This window comes from Bos indicus, chromosome 28, assembly GCF_029378745.1.
Source record: "Bos indicus isolate NIAB-ARS_2022 breed Sahiwal x Tharparkar chromosome 28, NIAB-ARS_B.indTharparkar_mat_pri_1.0, whole genome shotgun sequence".
NCBI classification, from domain to species: Eukaryota; Metazoa; Chordata; class Mammalia; order Artiodactyla; family Bovidae; genus Bos; species Bos indicus.
Window position 1 is genome coordinate 29796777 of NC_091787.1, and position 19996 is coordinate 29816772.

At 50.1% G+C, this 19996-nt stretch overlaps 1 protein-coding gene across 22 annotated transcripts in view; it reads right to left on the reverse strand.

The window, feature by feature from the left end:
* The window catches only part of CAMK2G (calcium/calmodulin dependent protein kinase II gamma), a 55374-nt gene that overhangs the window by 17480 nt on the left and 17898 nt on the right, over window positions 1-19996 (reverse strand). For 11 of the 22 annotated variants that reach the window (XM_070782041.1, XM_070782037.1, XM_070782029.1 and 8 more), the window contains exons 4-13: window positions 17939-17993; window positions 17015-17080; window positions 14756-14828; window positions 14505-14607; window positions 13993-14076; window positions 13464-13558; window positions 12774-12896; window positions 8876-8959; window positions 8560-8602; window positions 4049-4092 (exon numbers count right to left, since the gene is read on the reverse strand). In XM_070782041.1, coding sequence (XP_070638142.1) covers window positions 4049-4092; window positions 8560-8602; window positions 8876-8959; window positions 12774-12896; window positions 13464-13558; window positions 13993-14076; window positions 14505-14607; window positions 14756-14828; window positions 17015-17080; window positions 17939-17993 — 770 coding nt within the window. Of the gene's footprint in view, window positions 1-4048; window positions 4093-5991; window positions 6055-8559; window positions 8603-8875; window positions 8960-12773; window positions 12897-13463; window positions 13559-13992; window positions 14077-14504; window positions 14608-14755; window positions 14829-17014; window positions 17081-17938; window positions 17994-19996 lie in introns of all 22 variants that reach the window. The other 11 variants (XR_011564642.1, XM_070782020.1, XM_070782024.1 and 8 more) reach the window with 2 other exon arrangements.

Consider the following 19996-nt stretch of genomic DNA (forward strand, 5'->3'; position numbering starts at 1 on the left):
TTGCCTTAACCTGCGTTTCTGTGTTCCTGTAAGGACTGGCTTTGTTGTACACTTCTGTTCTTTGACTACCTCTTTCTTCATTTCCTTTGCTGATTCTTCTTCCAGCCTCTTAAAAACAGATAACCCTGAAGTTTCCTGGACTCTTAAACCTTTGTGTGCTTTGGATTCATATGGAGGAATGGAATTAGTCGGATTCTTCCTTCCACCCAAGGCTTCCTGAATCTGAAATCCAGGCTGGACCTTGGCATCTGTGTATTTTACCTAGCTCCTTAGGCTAGTCTTACATAGCTGTGCCTGAGGCCAGGAACTACAAAGTTCTGCTAGAAACCTATTCCCTAATGATGACACCTTTAACCTTCCTCTCACCATCTCAGCTGTCACTGCTTTATTTCAGGTCCTATTTTGTGCAACCACTCTTTGCTTCTGCCATACAAGAGCTAACAAGAGTTCCCAGAATCATCATGCTGTTTCAAACTCATGTATCTTCACATGCGCTATTCCCTCTGCCTGGAATGTCTTTCTCTTCCTGCCCCTTAACTGGGCAAAATCCAACTAGTCCTTCAAACTCAGTTTCCTGTTCTGGCTCAGATGCTGGTCTCTCTGCTCCCCAGTGGCTATCCTGCATGCAACTCCCTCCTTGACCTTAACAGACCACACCAGAACTCGTGGTTTCCCTGTCTCTCTCCCACGGTGAACATTTTAAAGGATGGATCATGTTGCTGCCTTCCCAGCTCCTCAGACCCAGAACTGGCTGAGTAAGTGGACTCATGAGATTCACTCATGGGAGTCCCTCTTTGCACATCCAGTTGACCTCCCTGGGCAATACCAGCAGCTTTAACGACCTCTCCGCCCATTCTCTGGTGGTCTACTCATTGAGAATCTGCCTGCCAATGCCAAGGGTCACAGGTTCAATCCCTGGTCCGGGAAGTTCCCACATGCCGGGGAGCAACCAAGCGCCATGTGCCACACTACTGAGCCAGTGTTCTAGAGCCCACGGGCCCCAATTACTGAGTCCCTGTGCTGCGACTACTGAAGCCAATGCCCCTACAGCCTGTGTTCTGCAACAAAAGAAACACTGCAATAAGCTCGTGCACCACAACGAACAGTAGCTCCTGGGAGCCACAACGAGAGAACGCCTGTGCACAGCAATGAAGACCCAGCAGAACCAAAAATAAATAAATAAATCTTAAAAAAAAAAGACCTCTCTACCCAGATCTCTACCTGTCTCAGTCTCAATGTGGTTCAAAAGAAAATCTCTCTTCCCTCTAAAACATTCCTTCACTACTCCCCATTCCAGCAGAAATACCACCATTTCTTTTAACAGTCCTTTGACATTACCTTTGACGGACCCTCTTTTAATCCCTGAATCCAATGGGAACATCCTTTGTCATACTTATCAGGGCTAATGTCTAATCCAAGCCTGGCACTCATGGGCAGAGCTGGACCAATGGTCCACAGGCAGCACCTATTCCAGCCGGTTGGCCTGTGCTCCTCTGGTTAGTTTGAATGTTAACTCTTTACATTTCTCATCATCTTCACTTCACCCTATACCCAGACTATAATAAGCCCTAGTTGATACTTCTGTGTCTAGCTCCTACTGTCAACTTAAAAATGCACAATGTGAGAGTTGTGAATTAAGTTTTATTTGGGCAAAAATGAGGACTATAGCCCAGGAGACAGCACCTCAGATAACTCTGAGAAACTGCTCCAAAGAAATAGAGGGCAAGGTCAGTATATGTGTGATTTTGGTAAAAGGGAAGTACATGCAATCAAACACATTTTTTTTTTTTTCCAGAAGGTTTCTGCTAGTCATGAGGAACACCGGTCACCATGAAGGATTTTAGTGGTTTTCTAGATATGGGAAGGTATAAGAATGAGTTGGGCTCATAAAATTGGCTCCTGATTATATCTAACTATCTGAAGACCTGTTCTGCCAGTTTTTACCAGAGCATAGAGTGCCTCATTTCAGCTCTCCATCCTGAACTCCTTTCAGGGGGTGTTGAAATTAGTACCTGCAGCAACATATGATTTAATTCTTGTAGAGGCAGATGGTAAGTACCAATGGCAAGTGCCAATTTGTGGTTGACACTACCATCCTCTATTTACCCTTACACACTCAGCCAAGTCTTTCGAAAACATCACTCTTAACCTTCCCTGCTCAGTGGCCTATGGTGTTTCCTGTGGTCTAACACACAAACCTCCAATTTCTCTGCCCAACGAGACCAGTCCAGCTGTGTTTTCTGTATCCCTTTACCATATATTTCATGTTTCAGTTGAGCAGAGAACATCAATATGTATAATAGAACCTATAAAATATTTTTTTTTTTGTTTTTAAGTTACAGAAGTAATACACTCCCATTTTAAAGAAACATGTATACAAATTAAAAAAAAATAATGGTGTGCCTCCCCATCTTGCCCTTGCCTCCAGTTCCATTTTCTAAAGGCAATCACTGACTTGGGTCCAATCTTCCTACATCCTGTAGCTTTCTCCAATAAGTTTCTTCCCCAGAAGCTTCTTGGACTGAACCATCCCTTGTAGGGTCCATATACCATTCAGTGCTTAGCTGATCCCAGCTGTGTCCACTCTCCTTTTAAATTAATTAACCTTGAAACTTCTTGAGGTTGAATGAGATCTGCATCTCCTCTTATACCTCTTATGTGCCCCTAGCACTGAGCCTCTGATAGGTGTTTAATAAACACTTTGTGAAGACAGATTCTAGCTTCTTCTCCAGAAAGACACATGCAAAATCTCTAAATAAACTGACCACCTTTTCCTAGGGATTCCCAGGTGGCTCAGTGGTAAAGAATCTACCTGCCAATGCAGGGGACACAGGTTCAATCTCTGGGTCAAGCAGATCTGGAGTAGGAAATGGCAACTCGCTCTAGTTTTCTTGCCAGGATAACCTATGGACAGAGGAGCCTGGCAGCTATAGTCCATGGGGTCACAGAGAGTTGGACACGACTGAGCAACTGAGTCCACATACATACAGCTTTTCCTAATCTGGCTCCACCATCTAGTGCACAACCCTGAAACTGAGGGGCTGCCATCAACCCCAGCTCTATGTCAGCAGGCGTGTGTGGAGCCCAAGCTCCCCTCCTTAGGGCAGAAGTACACGGAAGCAGGCATGCAAATGAGAGAGAAAGGAAGGGATGGGAGCAGGGAAAGGGGCACAGGTCTATCTCAGTGGGGAACATAAGATCCCAGGGAAAAGTCTAATTAAAACTTCTGTCTTAATTTAAAGATTTGCATGATAATGGTTTGAAATTCTCTGCGATATAAGTTGGTAGGTTTCAAGATAGCATGAACTCCTATCTATCTCCCCAGCCCAGGGCGCTTTCTGCCCCCAAAGCATCTAAGAACACCTTGAGCTTTGTGTGGACCCCTCTACCTTGGCCAAGTAGCCATTCCCACTGAGACTTCCTGTTTATGGGGCCTGGTCCCTCCTCTTGCCTTGATCCCCCAGAAAAGTTTCCTCAGCAAATGAAGATGAGCTGTGATAACCAAGTCCCTTGCCTGTTTCTAAGGCACCTATGCCTCAAGACAGTTCAAGACGCTTTCCCTCAACAGTATCTGAGCTGGGTTCTGGAAGTGCTTTGGAGATCAGAAAAAAGAGAAAAAAGATAGTAGCTTCAGGTCCCAAGCCTTGTGCCCTGAGTCAACCAGGCGAACTTTGCTTTCCTTTGATTAAATGGATTTGTGCTTTAAAAAGAAAATAAGATTAACCAATAACCTAAAAAACCCAGAGAGTCAAGCCCGGGAGATAAAACCTGTGTCTGGAAGTCAAGTTCAGGATTCAGTTCTATCGAACTATAGTTTGAATCACCTCCTGAGTCTTTCCAATCAAGCTAGGGTCAGGTGAAGCACGTATCCCTCTGCCCTCCCAGGCCAGTGGAACCTGCTGTTCTGAGCACAGAGGTTTCTGGCTTAAAGCAAAAAGCAAGGATAGGGAGGTTCTTGGGGAAAGGGGAGACAAAGTGCCAAGGAGTCCCAGGAGTGACTTTTCAGGGAGAAGGGCCACACTTGGGCTGCAGGAGTGGAGACACCTACCTTGACACCGCCGTCCGACTTCTTGTTCAACAGGCTTTTGGCAGCTGTGAAAACAAAGAGAAAAATCAAGTCTCCTGCATTGTACCCGCTCCTCAACCTGAAGTCTGGCAGCTGGATCCACAAGAGACTGATATGTTTGACACAGGGCCAGGAGTCTCCTGAAACCCCTAAATGAGGCCCTTCCTGAGGCCCCAAAGCAAGAAGGGCATCTCAGGCAGCATCAGACCCACAGGGTGGCACCCCAGGATAACTCAGCAGAAACAAGGACAGTCCGGGCTTAGGAGAAAACCACAGTCAACACTGGGGCTGCCTGGGCGATTGGGAACTCTGCCTTCAACAGCTTCCACCTAGGCCTGGAAGCAGAATGCCAGGGTGAAAGGCGAGGGCTCCACCCCCAGATGCCATGGAAATTCTCAGGACGGCCAAGCTGCAAGGATGCAAGACATCTCCTGAGTGTTCTCAAGAAACAAGAGTGTCACAGTTCACGAAGGAGACCAGACGTGAGGACAGACACACACAGACATAGAGACCAGGACCACCTACAGGAGGGTTTTGCCGGGGGGCTGAAGCCTTGACTGGGCAGGTCCTCAATGCCACCCTTTCCTCAGAGTCTAGTCTCTGGACCCACTGAGCAGAAAGGACTGGGCAGACAGACTGTAGCCAGGGACAGGCTGATGCTGATGAGCTCCACTAGGAAGGATGGTGATGTCTGTTGGCCACAAAGGCCTCAGGAAGGTGGCAGGCAGTGGATGGAGATTCCAGGGAGACGGAATCAGTCCAACTGTCTGATCCACCTTGACTCTGATGGGCTTGCATCTTGGGTCTACTGCTTACTAGCCGTGTGAGTTACTTAATCTCTCTGAACCTCAGTTTCTTTATCTATAAAATGGGATCGTGGCATGAAAAGCACTTAGCAGAGTGCCTGGCACACAGCAAGCACTCAGCAAGTGTTAACACTGTTGCCATTCTTCCCTTCAGGTGGCCATTCCTACCCAAGCTGGGTCTCCAGTGAGAATCACAACAACTCTGACCTCCAAAAACAGACTTCGGTCCTATCTCCAGTTAATGCTGGGGTGATCTGAAAAAAAAATTTTTTTATGCTCTTACTCCTATGCCTGACCAGCCACTGTGTTAAGTGCTTTACATACCTCAAAGTTCTCAACTCTGATAGTCCATTAGAATCACTTGGGAATTTGGAAAAAAAAAAAAAAGCTTATGCCTATCCCATGCCCTAGGGATCTGATTTTATTTATCTGGGGTGGGGTCTCAGCCACAGGAATATTTTTTGGACAAGTCTTCTCCTACAGGCAGCGTTGACAGCCTTAGTCAAAAATGATTTTAATTGTTATGTTATTAGCTCCATTGGAGAGATGAGGAAACTAAGACTGGGAGAGCTGCTGTGACTTGCTCAGGGTGAGGCAGGGCTAGGATCCAAACCCAGGGACGGCTGTCTGCAACAGCTTCTGCACTCTATTGCCTTCCAGACCCAGAGGCTTGCAAGGCCAGACCTCACAATTTTGAGGGGCGTGGCTTCCCCCGCGGCGGGGCGGGGCCTACCAATGCGGCTGAAGCCTAGTCCTGGCCCCCAGCGCAGGTCCCGGCCAGGCCAGGGTTGTCTCGGTCGCCTTGGCCGCAGCCCTCACAGGTAGGCCAGGCTGTCAGGCGGGCGGCGCGTTGGGAGGAAAGCCTCCTGCTGCCCAGCTCCACGTCCCCAGGCTATTGCCTCCTGAGAGTTGGCAAGCGCCCAGCATGCACGGCTGGTTAGGGGGCTCCGTAACACCGAGGCGCTCGCAGATGCCAAGTTAGGTGGTCCATCCGGCATGCCCATCTCAGCCCGCAAGCATGGGACTCGCCTCCCTGGTGAGCGGGCCTGGCATGCTGGCCCTCCTGGTGGGGTGGCAGGGAGCCGAGGCAGGCGGTCGGGGAGGACTCATGCCACGTACCTTGCCCGGCCAGGCCGGCGGCGCTCGCGGCAGGCGAGGCGGGGGCGGAGCTCTGCCTGCCAACTGAGGGGATACAGTCTCTCAGTGCACAGAGCTGCCGCAAAGCCACGGGGGCCAGTCAGCAGCGAGCATGCCCCAGCGCGAGGCGCAGGAACCCGCTGCCGCCGCGCACAGCAGGATCCGGGCGGCGTGGCCAAGCCGGCCGAGCTGGGGGAGCGGAGGCGCCGGGGGCAGGCTGGTGAGCAGGTGCAGCCAGCCCTGCAGCAGTCTGGGGACCTGAGAGGGCCAGGCTCGGACAGGTCGTGGGGAAATCCCGGGGCTCCGCCTGTCCCGCGACCACCTCAGGTGGAAGGTCTGCAGGCCCAAACCTGACTTGGAGAGGGGTGGCCGTCCTTTCCGAGGCAGCCCAGCCCTAGCTTAAGGCTGTGAGGAGTCGGAATCTCATCTGCAGACCTGCCTCCGGAGGGGACCTAAAAGGACATTTTCAGATGGCAGCCCTTTCCTTCGCCCACATTCCAAATGGTAGAGAGACAGGCACCTGGGGCCCAGGGAGGGTCTGTGGACCTAGTTCACCATGCTCCACAGCCCCCAGCTTCTCAGAGACACAGGTCACTTTCCCTCTTCAAGGCAGGTGGCCAGGAAAGGCTGTATTTCACAGTGTTCCAAAGGTGGAGATGCCCAAAAAATGAGCGCCCAGAAAGAAAATCAAGGCTGCTAAAGCAATACATTGTAGAAGCCCCGATTTCACCATTAACCAACCTGCTCGAATCCAGGGAAAAGCTGAACTTTTCTACTTGGGATCAACTCAGAAGACAGCCTCACTTGTTCCTGAAGAAGCACACCAAGTGCCCTTTCTTCTTGATTATACCTGTATACACCTCTTTTTAGAGAAGCTTCTGGAGACAGGCTCTGTCTTCACCTGTTCCAGAGTCAGGGCAGAAGAGGTTATCCTGGAATGCTTGCAACATTTTGTGTGTGTGTGTCTCTTGAGCCAGGGCAAAGTGAGTGTGAAGGCCAGACAGAGTCTGAGCAGCAAGGACAGGAGGCTCTTTAGGGACCAGGGAAGGTGCTGTGTCCTAACAGAGACCGAGCTCCTGAAACTAGGGCACCAATTTCCTGAAATGGACAGAAGAAGCTGACGCGGAGGCTGTCTCATGGCCGGGCACATGCTATCGATTTCCTAGCAGCCTGTTTCACATCTCTTCTACTCAGAGAGAGAACAGATCACCCCATTCTAGGGTGGGCACAGAACTGCCCTTGAGCATCCTCTCGAAGGGCTTTCTTAAACCCAGAACATAGAAGCTGTAAGCAGAAGTAGCTGACCAGAGGCCCGACGCAGGACAACAGCGCCACCTCTGCTGGAAGTAGCTCACTGCGCCCTCCTATCCCCATCTGCAAGGTGAAGCCAAAACACAGCCTTTCCTTCTGGGGTGCCCACAACGCAAGACTGAGCCCCAGCCAGGGTCACAGGTCCCTCTGAGGAGGACAGTCTCCCACCTCACTGTCTATTCCTGACCTTCCGGGGCCCTGTGGCTCGCAGTCTAGAGTTCATGAAACCCCAGAGGCAAGGCTGGAGGCTACCAGGAACTACTAGAGCCAGGCCCATGGACTCAAGTTCAAGGGAGCAATCTCTGCCCAGGGAGCATCCAGCTGAACCTGAACCTCCTGCACACCCCCTCCCTCCACACCATGGCTGTGCAGAGGGAAAGCAAGGGCAGGAGTCTGGTTAGGAGAAAGCAGGGGAAGTCTGTCAAGCCAGTGGGGCTGGGAGGGAGGGGAAGGGAGGACCAGGGGAAAAGGCAAGTTGGGAAGAGACCTTTCTGTCTTTTAAGTCCTGTCATTACTCTTTTCCTCACAGAAAAGCCATGATGCTTCCCAACGGAAGGCCAACAATGATGAGGGCGGGGGTGGGGGGGCAGTTCGGGAAGGTGGAGTGTCTTGCATCTTAAAAAGAAACGTCAAGTGTGATTTACAAATTATTGGTCCCAAGACTCCCAATTCCGCACACAAATTTAAGCAAGTTCCTTTCCCTCCATCCTGCTGGCCTGTTTCTTCATTTTTACAGTTGGTATCACAGAGAATATTTTAAGCATAGTCGCTGTAAATGGTTTAAACATCTGGAATGATTTCTATTAGTCATCGCTGCTTGGACACAACGACGAAGAGATCGTCCCAGTCGGCCAATTAATGGGGGTAACTGGGAAGATTCACTCTATCTCATCTCTTTTCCCAAGAACATCTTCCAGTGCCCCTGAGACTGTCTAAAATCTTAAAGTGCTGAGAGTCTTCAGAGAATTAAGAATCCCCAAGGACAACATAAATGGAAGACTGGGCAGGCTACTCTTTGCGAGGTTCTAGGAAATGCCGATCATAAACCTGAAGTCAAGTAAAGCCCCCCAGAATTTCAGGTTACAAGACTCAGCCGTAGCAGGGCCTCCAAACAGCATCCTCACCATCCTGGTCAAGGTGCTGCCTGAGATACCCAGCATCGGGATGGCATGATACCTGGCAACGGCCCATCCTGACCCACTCACCTCAGAGAATGCAAGTGCACAGCTGAACACATACCTGAAAAGTTCCTGGAGACAAGCATGGTTGTGAGGATGGCACCCTGGAAAAAGAAGAGGGTCCTGTGAATTCCATCAGGCTCTCCAGAAGCGTGCTCTGTTCTCAGGCAGAGTGCAACAGCTGGCAAGGGGCCCTCCTTGGGTACCATGTTCATAGCTCAGCTCCAGCCATGAGAGATTGTCCCAGTCGGCCGATTAATGGGGGTGATGACTAGGAAGATTCACTCTCTCTCTCCTGTTGTGATGGGGCAGGGGGCGCACTGCCAAAAGATACGATTTCAGGACGCTGGCAGCCTGGCCCAGGAGGCACAACTCACCTTCAGTTTTCTCCGGGCATTGAACTTGCGTAGGCACTCCACTGTCTCTTGACGATGCATCATAGATGCCACCGTGGACCGTTGCTGGAAGCCAAACAGACAGGCCTGTGAGCCCCCAGGCACATCCTCTGCCCCTCACCATAGTCCCAGCACCGGTGGCCTTGTGCTCAGCCACCCCAGTTGCTCCAAAGATAAGATGAGGTCATAGATGTGAAAATGCTTTTACAATAAGAGCTCTACCCAAAACTCAAGGTTATGTAAGGACAATAATTTGAACATGAAAACACCGCTGGTAATTGATGCTGGATGAGGGTGCCCGAGAGAGCGTTCCGATCTTCCTTAGGGGATGGAGGCGATGGAAAGTGCGAGTATTTTGTGTGTTGTGATCCGCGAGCAGTTATTCCTTCACCTACTATTTAGCGAGCACCTAAAGCACTCCAGGTTCTGGGCAGTGAGAAAACAGGAAGGGGTCTTGCTCTCTACAGAGAGCATTCATTCTTTCCAAAAGCTCCTCTCAGCAGGCCCCTGCTGCTACTGCTGCTGCTGCTAAGTCGCTTCAGTCGTGTCCAACTCTGTGCGACCCCATAGACGGCAGCCCACCAGGCTCCCCCGTCCCTGGGATTCTCCAGGCAAGAACACTGGAGTGGGTTGCCATTTCCTTCTCCAATGCATGAAAGTGAAAAGTGAAAGTGAAGTCGCTCAGTCGTGTCCGACTCTTAGCGACCCCATGGACTGCAGCCCACCAGGCTCCTCCGTCCATGGGATTTTCCAGGCAAGAGTACTGGAGTGGGGTGCCATTGCCTTCTCCAGCAGCCCCCTACAAGGTCCTAAATGAAGTTGTGATCTGAGACACTGAGGCTCTTTACCATGAAGCATCAATTCTCTTCACCATTTTGGATGGGAAGTTTTCTTCAATGTATTACTGCTAACTTTTAAACAGAGTCCCTTGGACATGATTTACATTTCCCTGATGACTCAGGGTCAGCAATACAAGCATCAATTATTACATAATACCCTAATACAGAGATGTCCTCCGGGGCTACTGAGATGTACAGGATGATAGGGAGTAGGGCCCACAAACGTGCCCCCAGAACATACTATTCCCACAATTCTTGAGTACCCGTTTTAAGTGGCTTATCCCTTTACTCTGCTCTTGTTATATCTTGGCTGCTGCTGCTGCTAAGTCACTTCATTCGTGTCCGACTCTGTGTGACCCCATAGATGGCAGATATCTTGGCTAGTCTGCTAGAAAAATTAAACCTACAAAATGTAGCCTGGTGCCCACACCCGCATGGGACCACCCTGCCATCCCTGCCCTCATCCCTGGCTTCTGCCTTTCCTGGATCCCGAAGCAACTCTCCCTTCTGTCTACCTTCTGGAGTGGGGGTGTGTATGTTTGTGTATCATATTTCATTTCCTCCTCCAAAGTGTAAACTTCTAAACCAAGAGAAATGAGAGATGATCAAGCAAGAACTTCTTCAGTTCCAGCCTTCCCCCCACAAGCTGATTTTCACCCCCCTGCAACCTAATCTCAGGTCTCAGAAGCATCACCCCTCATGTGCTGGCCCCCTGCCCTGGGCTCCAGAGCCCCTCTCTTGTGCTTTCCAAACACTGGTTCTTCAGTTAGCCTTTCTCTCTCTCTCTCTCTCTCTCTCTATATATATATATATATATATTTTTTTTTTGTTTTTTACACTGGAGAAGGAAATGGCAACCCACTCCAGTACTCTTGCCTGGAAAATCCCATGGACGGAGAAGCCTGGTAGGCCACAGTCCATGGGGTCGCAGAGTCAGACATGACTGAGCAACTTCACTTTCTAAAACAAGTCAAATTATCTTCCAGATTAGTAGATAGGACACCTTCTACAGGTCTCATTGAGCCAAAATTTAGCCAATATTTTTAACCCTTTATTCTGGATAATATTCTCTGCAGTCAACACAATATAATCAATTGCAAGATTTTAAAAATTTCCCTGACTCATCCATCTTCTCTAAGCAGTATCATCAGTCTCTCTGCCTCCACTGCCTCTTTCAGTGAAATAATGAAACAATGCTTTTAACTGGTCACAGTCAACAGGCTCTCTTCCATCTTTATCATGGACTTTCTGAAGCATCTGATTACAGACGCTCCCTTCCTGAGACCTCCTGTTTCTTAGGATCTCCTGATCTTCCTTCTCCCATGGACATTCTCATTCGCAGCCCCCTTTGCTGGCTCCTCTCTGGGCCACTAAATGCTGGTGGCCATATCTTCTCTTACAACAACGCACAGTAAGGATTCAATTAGCAGAGAACCAATCCCATCTATTTCTATAGCCCCAACACCATCCATACACAAATGACCACAACCTGTATTTCTGATTTTTAACTTCTTCTCTATACTCCTAACTCCCCACGAGATGTCTCCAGCTGGAGGCCCTCATACTTAACATGTATGAAACTAAAATCATCATCTCTTCTCATAAAAGTGTTCCTCTTCTAGGTTTCCTCTGGGTGAGTGAATGGTACAACCCTCCAACTCAGTTACCAACTCAAAACCTGGCAATTCGCATAGATCCCTCTCTCAAAAGACCTTCACTTTCCAAATCCAGAAAGTGGATTTGGATTTCCAAATCCAAAAAGTCACAGAGTCCTTTTTATCTCCTCTCTCAAATATCTCTCAAATGTATCCAGTCCTTGCCACCCCACCTATCCTATCATTACCCTTAGCTGAAACCTTGTCTGGCCTTGCTTAGACAACCACAACAGCTTCTTTAGCTCTCTCTGCCCCTGCCTCTTCAATTCCATTTTCTACACAGTTTCCAAAGTGATCTTTCTTAATTGCGTATTTCATTCCCTCTTTGAAACTCTTAAATGGTTCCCTATGCTTTCAGAATAACACCCAAACTCCTTAGGCAGAAATTTGTATGTCACTGGAATCATTTTTGGCTTCGTTCTCTTATATTCCTGTAGCCCTACCTTCATCTACCACCAAACTACTTAACGTTCCTTAATCTCGCCATAATTCCCCATGGCCTCTCACCTTAGCTCGTGCTAACCTCAGTCTGCAGGTTATCATGCTGGGGAACTTCCAGTAATCTGCGAGAACCAGGACAGAGCTCACCTCCTCCAGGCCTTCAGCAATCCCACTGCCCACCAGCGATGGCAGGGGCTCCTATACATTCGTTAGGTGCCTGTCTCCCCAGATCATCTCTGAGATCTGTGGGGGAAGGCACCAGGCCTTATTCATCTTTGTATCTCCAGCACACACGGACCAGCACCAAAGAGGCATTCAGTAAACATGGAAAAGAACAAATAAATACATGCATCATGGTTGTCAGGAGGCCTGACTATAGCAGACCCTGTTTGAAAAAAGATATTGCAGCCAGATAGAAGTTTACACAAAAACAGAGCATGATGACAACCCCATCGATAGCCTGGGGGCTCTCCTAGGATGAGCTTTGTGACTGAACTTCAGGAGCTCTTTTTCATTGCTCACAGGCCCCTTTTGTTTATTTGTTGGGTCTCATCACCTTCTCATTAGAGTTGTCTGATTTGGGATCTGGATATGCATTCTAGGCATGGCAATTTACTTTTGAGTTCTGCTGGCTGCTTTCTGTCATCAACTAGAGCCTGCAAGGGTCAACCTAAGCCCTCATTCAATGGCAAAACTAAGTCATACCTGCCAAATGAGTGGGGGAAGGTCAGAGAGAAGCCAGTTAGTCCCATTCACTCCCCTGGCTTCTCTTGGTGACATATGCTGCCCCTGGGCCCCACCCAGTCCCCTGTCCCCTCTGCAGCGTCTTAGCTCAAGGCCCCAGATGATTATTCTCTAGTCACAAGAAGGAGGGTAAAGACAGTGCTACGAGCACATTGAGAGCAGATATCCTGGATCACCTTGACCTCAGGAGAAGACACTTACGCAGACCCATGGGTGCTTGAGAGCCTGGTCAGCTGTGATACGCTTTGCGGGGTTTATGGTCAGCATCTGGTTGATCAAGTTCTTGGCTTCTGGAGTCACTGTGTCCCACTCTGGTGATGGGAACTAAGAAATGGGAACAGGAGAAGGAGGGATATGAAATCTGTGCACCTTATACCCCTTGTAACCAGGGTTACAAGGTTAACCCTGGTTAACTATCGAAAGCTGCCTAGCATGAAGTGGGCTAAGCACTGGGTATCCCAGGGCCTGAGTCAGCTTAAAGATTGAAGAAAAACAGAACAATCATGGTTAGAATGCCAGAATATCATACCAGGGGACCCTGATGTCTTCTGGTTCAACTCTATCTCCCTATGAGGAGGAACCCACTGCTCAACACTGTGCCCAAGGCCCCACCGCAGTGGGAGGAGCTGCCACACTTCTTATCTCTGTGTCACTCGGCACACTACATAGCCACGCCATTCTTTGCAAATAACAGAACAAAGGACTTTAGTGGACTCCATGATTTTACCGCCACCAACAATGGCTGTGCAAAAAAGTTGCTCCCTGGGACAGGTGGTGACAAGAATTGAGGCCTATATGGTTCTCAAAATCCCTGACACTCCCCACACCCTGCAACACACTCAGCACACCCCCTTCCCCTGGACAGAGGGGCAGGAACAAACTGGTCCTTACATCATAGGCTCCAGCCTTGATCTGCTGATATAGCTTGTGCTGATCCTCATCCCAGAAAGGAGGGTAGCCCACCAGGAGGATATACAGGATGACCCCTACAAGACAGAATACAGGTCACTGGGGTCAGTCACCTGCTTTGCTAAAGAACCAAGAAAAGCCACATGGGGTTCTGAGCCACCCAGAAAGTCAAGGACCATCCCAGAGAGAGAGGTGGATGGCAGCCGACAATGCTGTGCCACTGTGCTTTACGCCCCACATCACCACGCCACGTCTAGGACTTCTTCAGGCACAACCCACCCACTAAGGCATGGGTAAATCCCTCTTTGAGAAGGAGACATCATCGTCTGGGAAGCTGGGGAGGAGATTGTGAAAGGAACAGCCATCCCGGGGGACACCAGAGCAAATGCTGTGACTTCACATATACCAGATGCCTGTGGGACCCACAGGGAATAGCAATGCCTCTTTCTTGTCATCACTGGAAGTTGAACGCCCTTAACACCAAAAAGCTGAGTGTGTGGAATGGGCTTACCGCAGGCCCAGATATCCACAGGTTTTCCATAGGGATCTTTCCTCAAGACCTCAGGGGACAAGTAACCTGGGGTGCCAGCAAAACCTGTAGCGGAAGAGAGAGCGGAGGCACACTGAACCCACTTTCTCTCTCATTAAATCCACATCAGCAGTTTTCCCCAAGTCCCTTCTTACTCCTGTTGATTTGGCTACATAAGCTCTCAGCACTTGGGCAGCAAGAGACGACGGGCTGGGCTTCTTGCAGTGCCCGGAATCTAAACCAGAGGGCAAATACGTGTGCCTTAAAGGAACTTCCATTGTCCCCAGAGGCAGCAAGAACGCAGTGCTGACAGCAGCTAGTCTCACTGTACTGAGTCACGGAGGGCCAGGGGGAGCTCTGTGCCCGCCCTTCCTCCAGTCTCTGAGGAGGCCAGGACCATTAAGGGTCTGGCCTGTAGTTCTGAAAGAGGAAGGCAGATCAGGAAGAGGAGGAAGGGCGGGAGCTGCATTCCAGGAAGACAGGGTCACTCTTACCAAACCAAGCCTGTTGCTCTCCCTGTACTTCGATGGCTAGGCCAAAATCAGCCAGCTTGACAGCAGCACCCTTGCATTTACTCGCCAGCAGCAGGTTCTCAGGCTGTATAAGGAAGACAGAGAGCCTCGTGAGGCACCAATCCCTCAGCCCAGAGGGAGCCTAGCTTGGGACCATGCAGTGCTATCACCTGGCACCAGGTGGCGCCAGTGGTTCACAAACAAGAGGCAAAGGGGACCCGGGAGGTAGGTACCTTCAGGTCCCGGTGGACAATGTCGTGCTGGTGGATGTGGTTAACACTCTCCAGAATCTGATGTATACAGTGGCTGCAAAAGCACAAAAAGAAAGGTCAGTGCAGGGTAAAACCATCCACAACCACATGCTGTAGACTAAAGCACTTAACTCTGGGTAACGGATTCACACAGCATCACTGAAAGAGGAGCTAAAACCTTGGACTTTGGACATCATCTGTTCAACCTACTTTACAAAAGAGAAAACTGAGGCCCAAGCAGACTAAGTGGTTTGTCCAGGGTCTTCCACTAGATAATAGCAGAGGATAGACTAGAACAGGGTCCACCAAGCCTCCTTAGATTGTGAAGGCTCAACATATCCAATTTGTTTCCAAGGAAGAATACCTCAGACTCCTGAGAAAGAGACACCCACCATCCAACCCTTTCCTCCTTCCTCTTAACCCCTATAGTAACTGTGTTCTTGGAGAAGAGGCTTGTGGTGGCAACTCAGGAAGGATAGTCCAGCCAAGCCTAAGTTGTTTTGGGGGTAGGTAAACATTTATCAAGCACCTATAAGCACCGGGCTGGGTATTGCACCAGCTGTATAGGGGACCCAGTGCCTGCCCTGAAGTTTATCATCTAGTAGGGGAGAGAAATGAGTACACAGGCATCATCGAGAAACAAGACACTTAAGAGAGTTTCAAAGAGGCACCCCAAAGAGCACTTCTCATCATGCTTTTGCACAGAAAAAGACAAACCAGCCTAGAGTCACATTCGGCAGCTGATTCTCAAATTCTAGAAGGCCGTCCACTTTCCAAACCATCCTCCACGCCTGTGGTCAACTCCCGGTGGAGTGCACCAGAAGTCCAGAGCACTGGAGAAAACCAGAGGCTGATTTCGGCCCCCCAGGGGACATCTGGCAACGCCTGGAGACACTGCTGGTAGTCACCACTGAGAGGGAGGGTGCTATTGGCATCCAGCAGATAGACGCCAGGGATGCTTCTAAACCTACAATGCACAAGAGGGGCCCTCACGACCAAAAATGATCCAGCCCGAACGTCAGTAACCTGGACTGACAGTATTCCTTCCTCTGAAATCTGAGGCTGGGGCTTCCACAAGAGCCAAAGTGTCTCGCTGGGTTCCTGGAGGCTGAGGCTCAGGCCTCCCCATAAGGACATGGTCCAAGAGTAGGCCGAAGAGACTTTAAGACTGAGCTGAAGAGGCGAGTCTCCACAGAAATATATAATTAGAACAGAGCCAAGCTAGCAGGGAGAGCCTTCTGGCCAAACATGGCAAAAGTGCGAAGTGTCCCAGCAGAGCCAGGCCAAGCACACTGGTACAGTCACCGCCCCAGCTCCCCCTCCTCCCCGCAGGCTCCCCGAGCTATCGCCGCCGCCTCCTCCCGCCCCAGAGCCTGGTCCTCCCCTGCTGGCACTGGAATTCATCTCCCACTTGAGAATTTTTCCTGAGGCTGAAGCATCTGAAGCTGATCAGCAAACGTTGGCCTCTAAGGGTTGAGAAATCTGTGAGGAAGCTGTGTGTCCCCTTCCACGCCCCCAGAGGCAGCCAGAGCTGCCACATATGCCTGAGGAGGCTGCAAGCAGGACACTCAAAATCAGGTTGTCAGGACATCACCCTCAGAAAAAATCTGGGGTGGGGGAGGAGCCGGGGCAGGAAAGGCAGACCAAACAAGTGCCCAGGAGCTGTGGTGTGGGAGGAATTCTGCTGCGTCATGTGGAGAAGCTGCCAGGGTTTCTTAGAGGGCTGGGGGCTGAGGGGTGTGGCCGAGGAATGGTCCTCCAACCTGAAAAGCTGGTCCTGGTGGTCAAGACATAAGGTGATGGTGGCTGAAATCTCCCAGTAAGTTCCCTGGTTGGATTATTAACCCAGACGTTTACACTCCTTTAGGACACAAACCATGTTTTCCCCATCTCTGGATCATTCCCAGGATGCCTTGTATGCAGTAGAGTTTGTCAGAAGAAGAAAGTGGAGATAGGGAGGGCCCTAGGGCCCTCATGAGTATACAGTGGTGCAAAGGAAAGGTATTTCTGGTGTGACAGGGTGAAAGAGATTTGTAAGAGCTTTGCAGAAAACTGATCTGGGAGTGCTGAATTATTAACTTCTAAGCATGCCCATGGAATGTAGCCTGAGTCCAACCCTACAGAATCTTTGTCCAGGTAAGAGCTCTTCTGACCGCTCCCAAAGACGGTTCCAACAGGCACAATGCCCTGCCCCCTAAGATGGTTAAGAGGCACACTTACACCTTAGGGCCCTCGTCTCACCTGGCATCGGCTTCACTGTAGTATTCCCTGGCCACAATGTCTTCAAACAGCTCTCCGCCGGTAACACTGCAACCAACAAAGAGGGTCAGAGGAGGCAGCACCCAACAGGTAACCAACAGCCACACTGTACAACGGTTTTAGAGACATGGCAACTCTACATGTGCTTCGTCTGCAAGCTCAGAACACACCAATCCTTCAATGAAACGGAGCTGCTTCCTGGGACAGTGTGAGCCCTCCCCACCTCCTGTACATTTCTGTCTATAATTTGTAGATTACCTAATACTCTGGTAGAGATGAATGTACAGGCAGTTAAGAGAAAATAACTGACTTATTCAAACAGTCTTAGCCTTATTTGAGACCAATATGAATACTAAGATCCAGCTGCCCAAGAAGGACTGACCTACTACTGAAGCTGAAGAACAATGAGACCAAGGACACAGAGACCCAACCCTGAAAATACCAAAGAGGCATTTCCATTAGGTGAAGAACCACTTTTAAGACATTAAACCACAACCAGAGTGGAGGAGAGACCAATGGGAGCCCAGTTTACAACTAATAAAAGGTGCCTTCAATTTCCCAGAATTCTTAAGGTCAGGCAAAGAGCTACGTTGTGTATCTCCGCTAAGGACAACACACTGAGAAACAAGGGGAAAAAAAGCATCTGCACAAGGTGTGCTGCTGAACAGAAAATGCAAGAGCAATGCCACCCCAGGGTCAGAGCCCTGGAGAACCACTGAGTGAGGAAGGAGGCCCTCGGCAATCTGCTCATGACCAGAGGATGTTCAAAATCAAACCCCTCTCCACGGGCAAAGGAGAGGGACCCTTGGCAGAGGCTGAAGACCCAGTTTAGGGCTTTTTTCCCAAGCCTTCCTCTTGAGCCAGCTGAAGGGAAAGGCCCCCACACCCTCAGAAAGTGGCACTTACAGGTCAAACACGAGGTAGTGAAACCCTTCTTCAGAAATACTGTCATGGAGGCGTACTGCAAGAGAGGAGATGGGGACAGAGATTAACAGAGAGAAAACCTGGAAAGCCTACTCCTCTCCTCCTTGGCCACCCCAGCCCTGCCCCATCCTGTCAGCCCCACAGACTCTTTCCCAAGAAGGGGCAGATGCCCAGCATCCCTGGGGCCAAGATGCAGCCACAGAGCAGAGATGACCAGACCCCAGTCCAGGGCTCGGGTCGCCATCTCAGACTGCCTCAGATGTAGGCGAGAGACAGAAGCTTTGTGGCTAAGAAGTGAGGCAAGACGGAGAAAAGCAGAAACCTTCTTCTGAGAGGGGCTGGTCCCAGCGAAGGTGGTCCTGGGATGTGACGTGTGAGGGTGATGTGTGAGGGTGCAGTGCAGAGCAAGAAGCACCTAGGGATGCAGACCGCAGAGGGACAGAGAAAGGCAAGATGGGAGACCCTGGAGTAAATGGGAGCAGAAGAACTGGGGGGAGGGGAAGAAGTGGGAAAGGCACAGCCCAGCAGGCAACACACAGATTCAGGCAACGACAATAACCATTTATTAAGTGCTGACTTCATGCCAGGCCTTGAGTTAGGGTCTTTGCATACATTACTTAAGCTACAAGTATGTATCGAGTGCTGTGTGTGGTAGATGGTAGGATTTAGGAAGGACATGGTGTCTACTTCAAGGAGTTTATTATTCCTGATGACCACTCCGAGATACGTATTACTCCCATTCCACAGATGAGGACAATGGAGGCTCAAAGGCATAGAATTTCTTGCCGAAGGCCAAAGATCTGGTGGGCCCAGATGTAAACCCAGCTCTTTCTGACTCCAAAGACTGGTTTATACCACTGTTTCCTACAAGAAATGTGGAGGAGCCCACACACCGAGGCGACAAAGCAGTGGAGCCTGGAGAGAAACCACTCACGAATGTGCCCACAAGATGGGTACGGGAGGCTACTGCATGGAGCTGCAGTAAAAGCGAAAGAAAAGGCTGGTGAGCAGAATCTCTTCCCACTCACAGCCTCCAGAGCTCCTGGGCAAGAGCCCAACCTGATGCTGCTGAGGTCTCCTCTTCAAGCTTCTGCCCACAAAGCCACCTCAGGGGGTTAAATGCCAACCGCCCCCCTCAGCATCATTCTAATGCAAACGCATGTCTGCTCTGATCAACCCTCCTGCTTGGTCCCTTCCCTCATCTGCACTCGCCTGATGGAGAGCCTGTGTCCCAAAGGGCTCCCTCTGTTTGACCTTCACACAGTTCCAGGAGCTCCTCACTTCAGGAATGGCCTGACACCAAACCGACCAGTGAAGCTCTTAGATACAAAGAAATCTCTTGTGTGTCAGGCCCCACCAGCTCGAATGATACCTTCCATTTCCAGTGTGAGGGCGTCTCCTCAGGACTGAGGCACTTCCCTACCTCCCCTTGCCCTACAGCAAGATGGGCTGAATGTAAAATCCAGGCCCTCAGCCTTCACTGGAGCCCTGTGCTGTTCCTCACTTGACAAATGAGGATTCGGGCCTGCCAGGGCGAGAACCAGGGCCCAGCAATTGTTTATGCTTCATACTGCCGACCTTATTAGATCTGATCTGGTTACTCAACCTCAAAATTCCACCAGAACTCAGTACTTCTGCGATTTCCCAACGGAATCAAAGGCGGGTGGTACTCCTAAGATCCCTCCTCCTCAAATGATTCTCTCCTGTACTTGGGCGAACAAGTTCATACTTCTCTAGGCCTGTGGGTGACAGAATGAAGAAGCTACAGCCAGACCCCTGCCTCCCCCCTCCCCTCACTAACCCAGGCGCGCTCAGGCGAGCTCCCCCAAAGCCCTGCCACCCCCGATCCTGACTTGCGCTTCTTTGGTCGGAATGGGTGGCTCACTCCTGACTTGCGCTTCTCTGGCCGGAATGGGTGGCTCACGCTGAGCCCTGCTGCAGCTGCTGCTCCCTTGCTTCCAAAAGGACTTTCCATTTAATTAAAAATTTGCTATTAAAACGCATTAAAGTGTGTAATACAAATAATCCCCTGGAAATCAG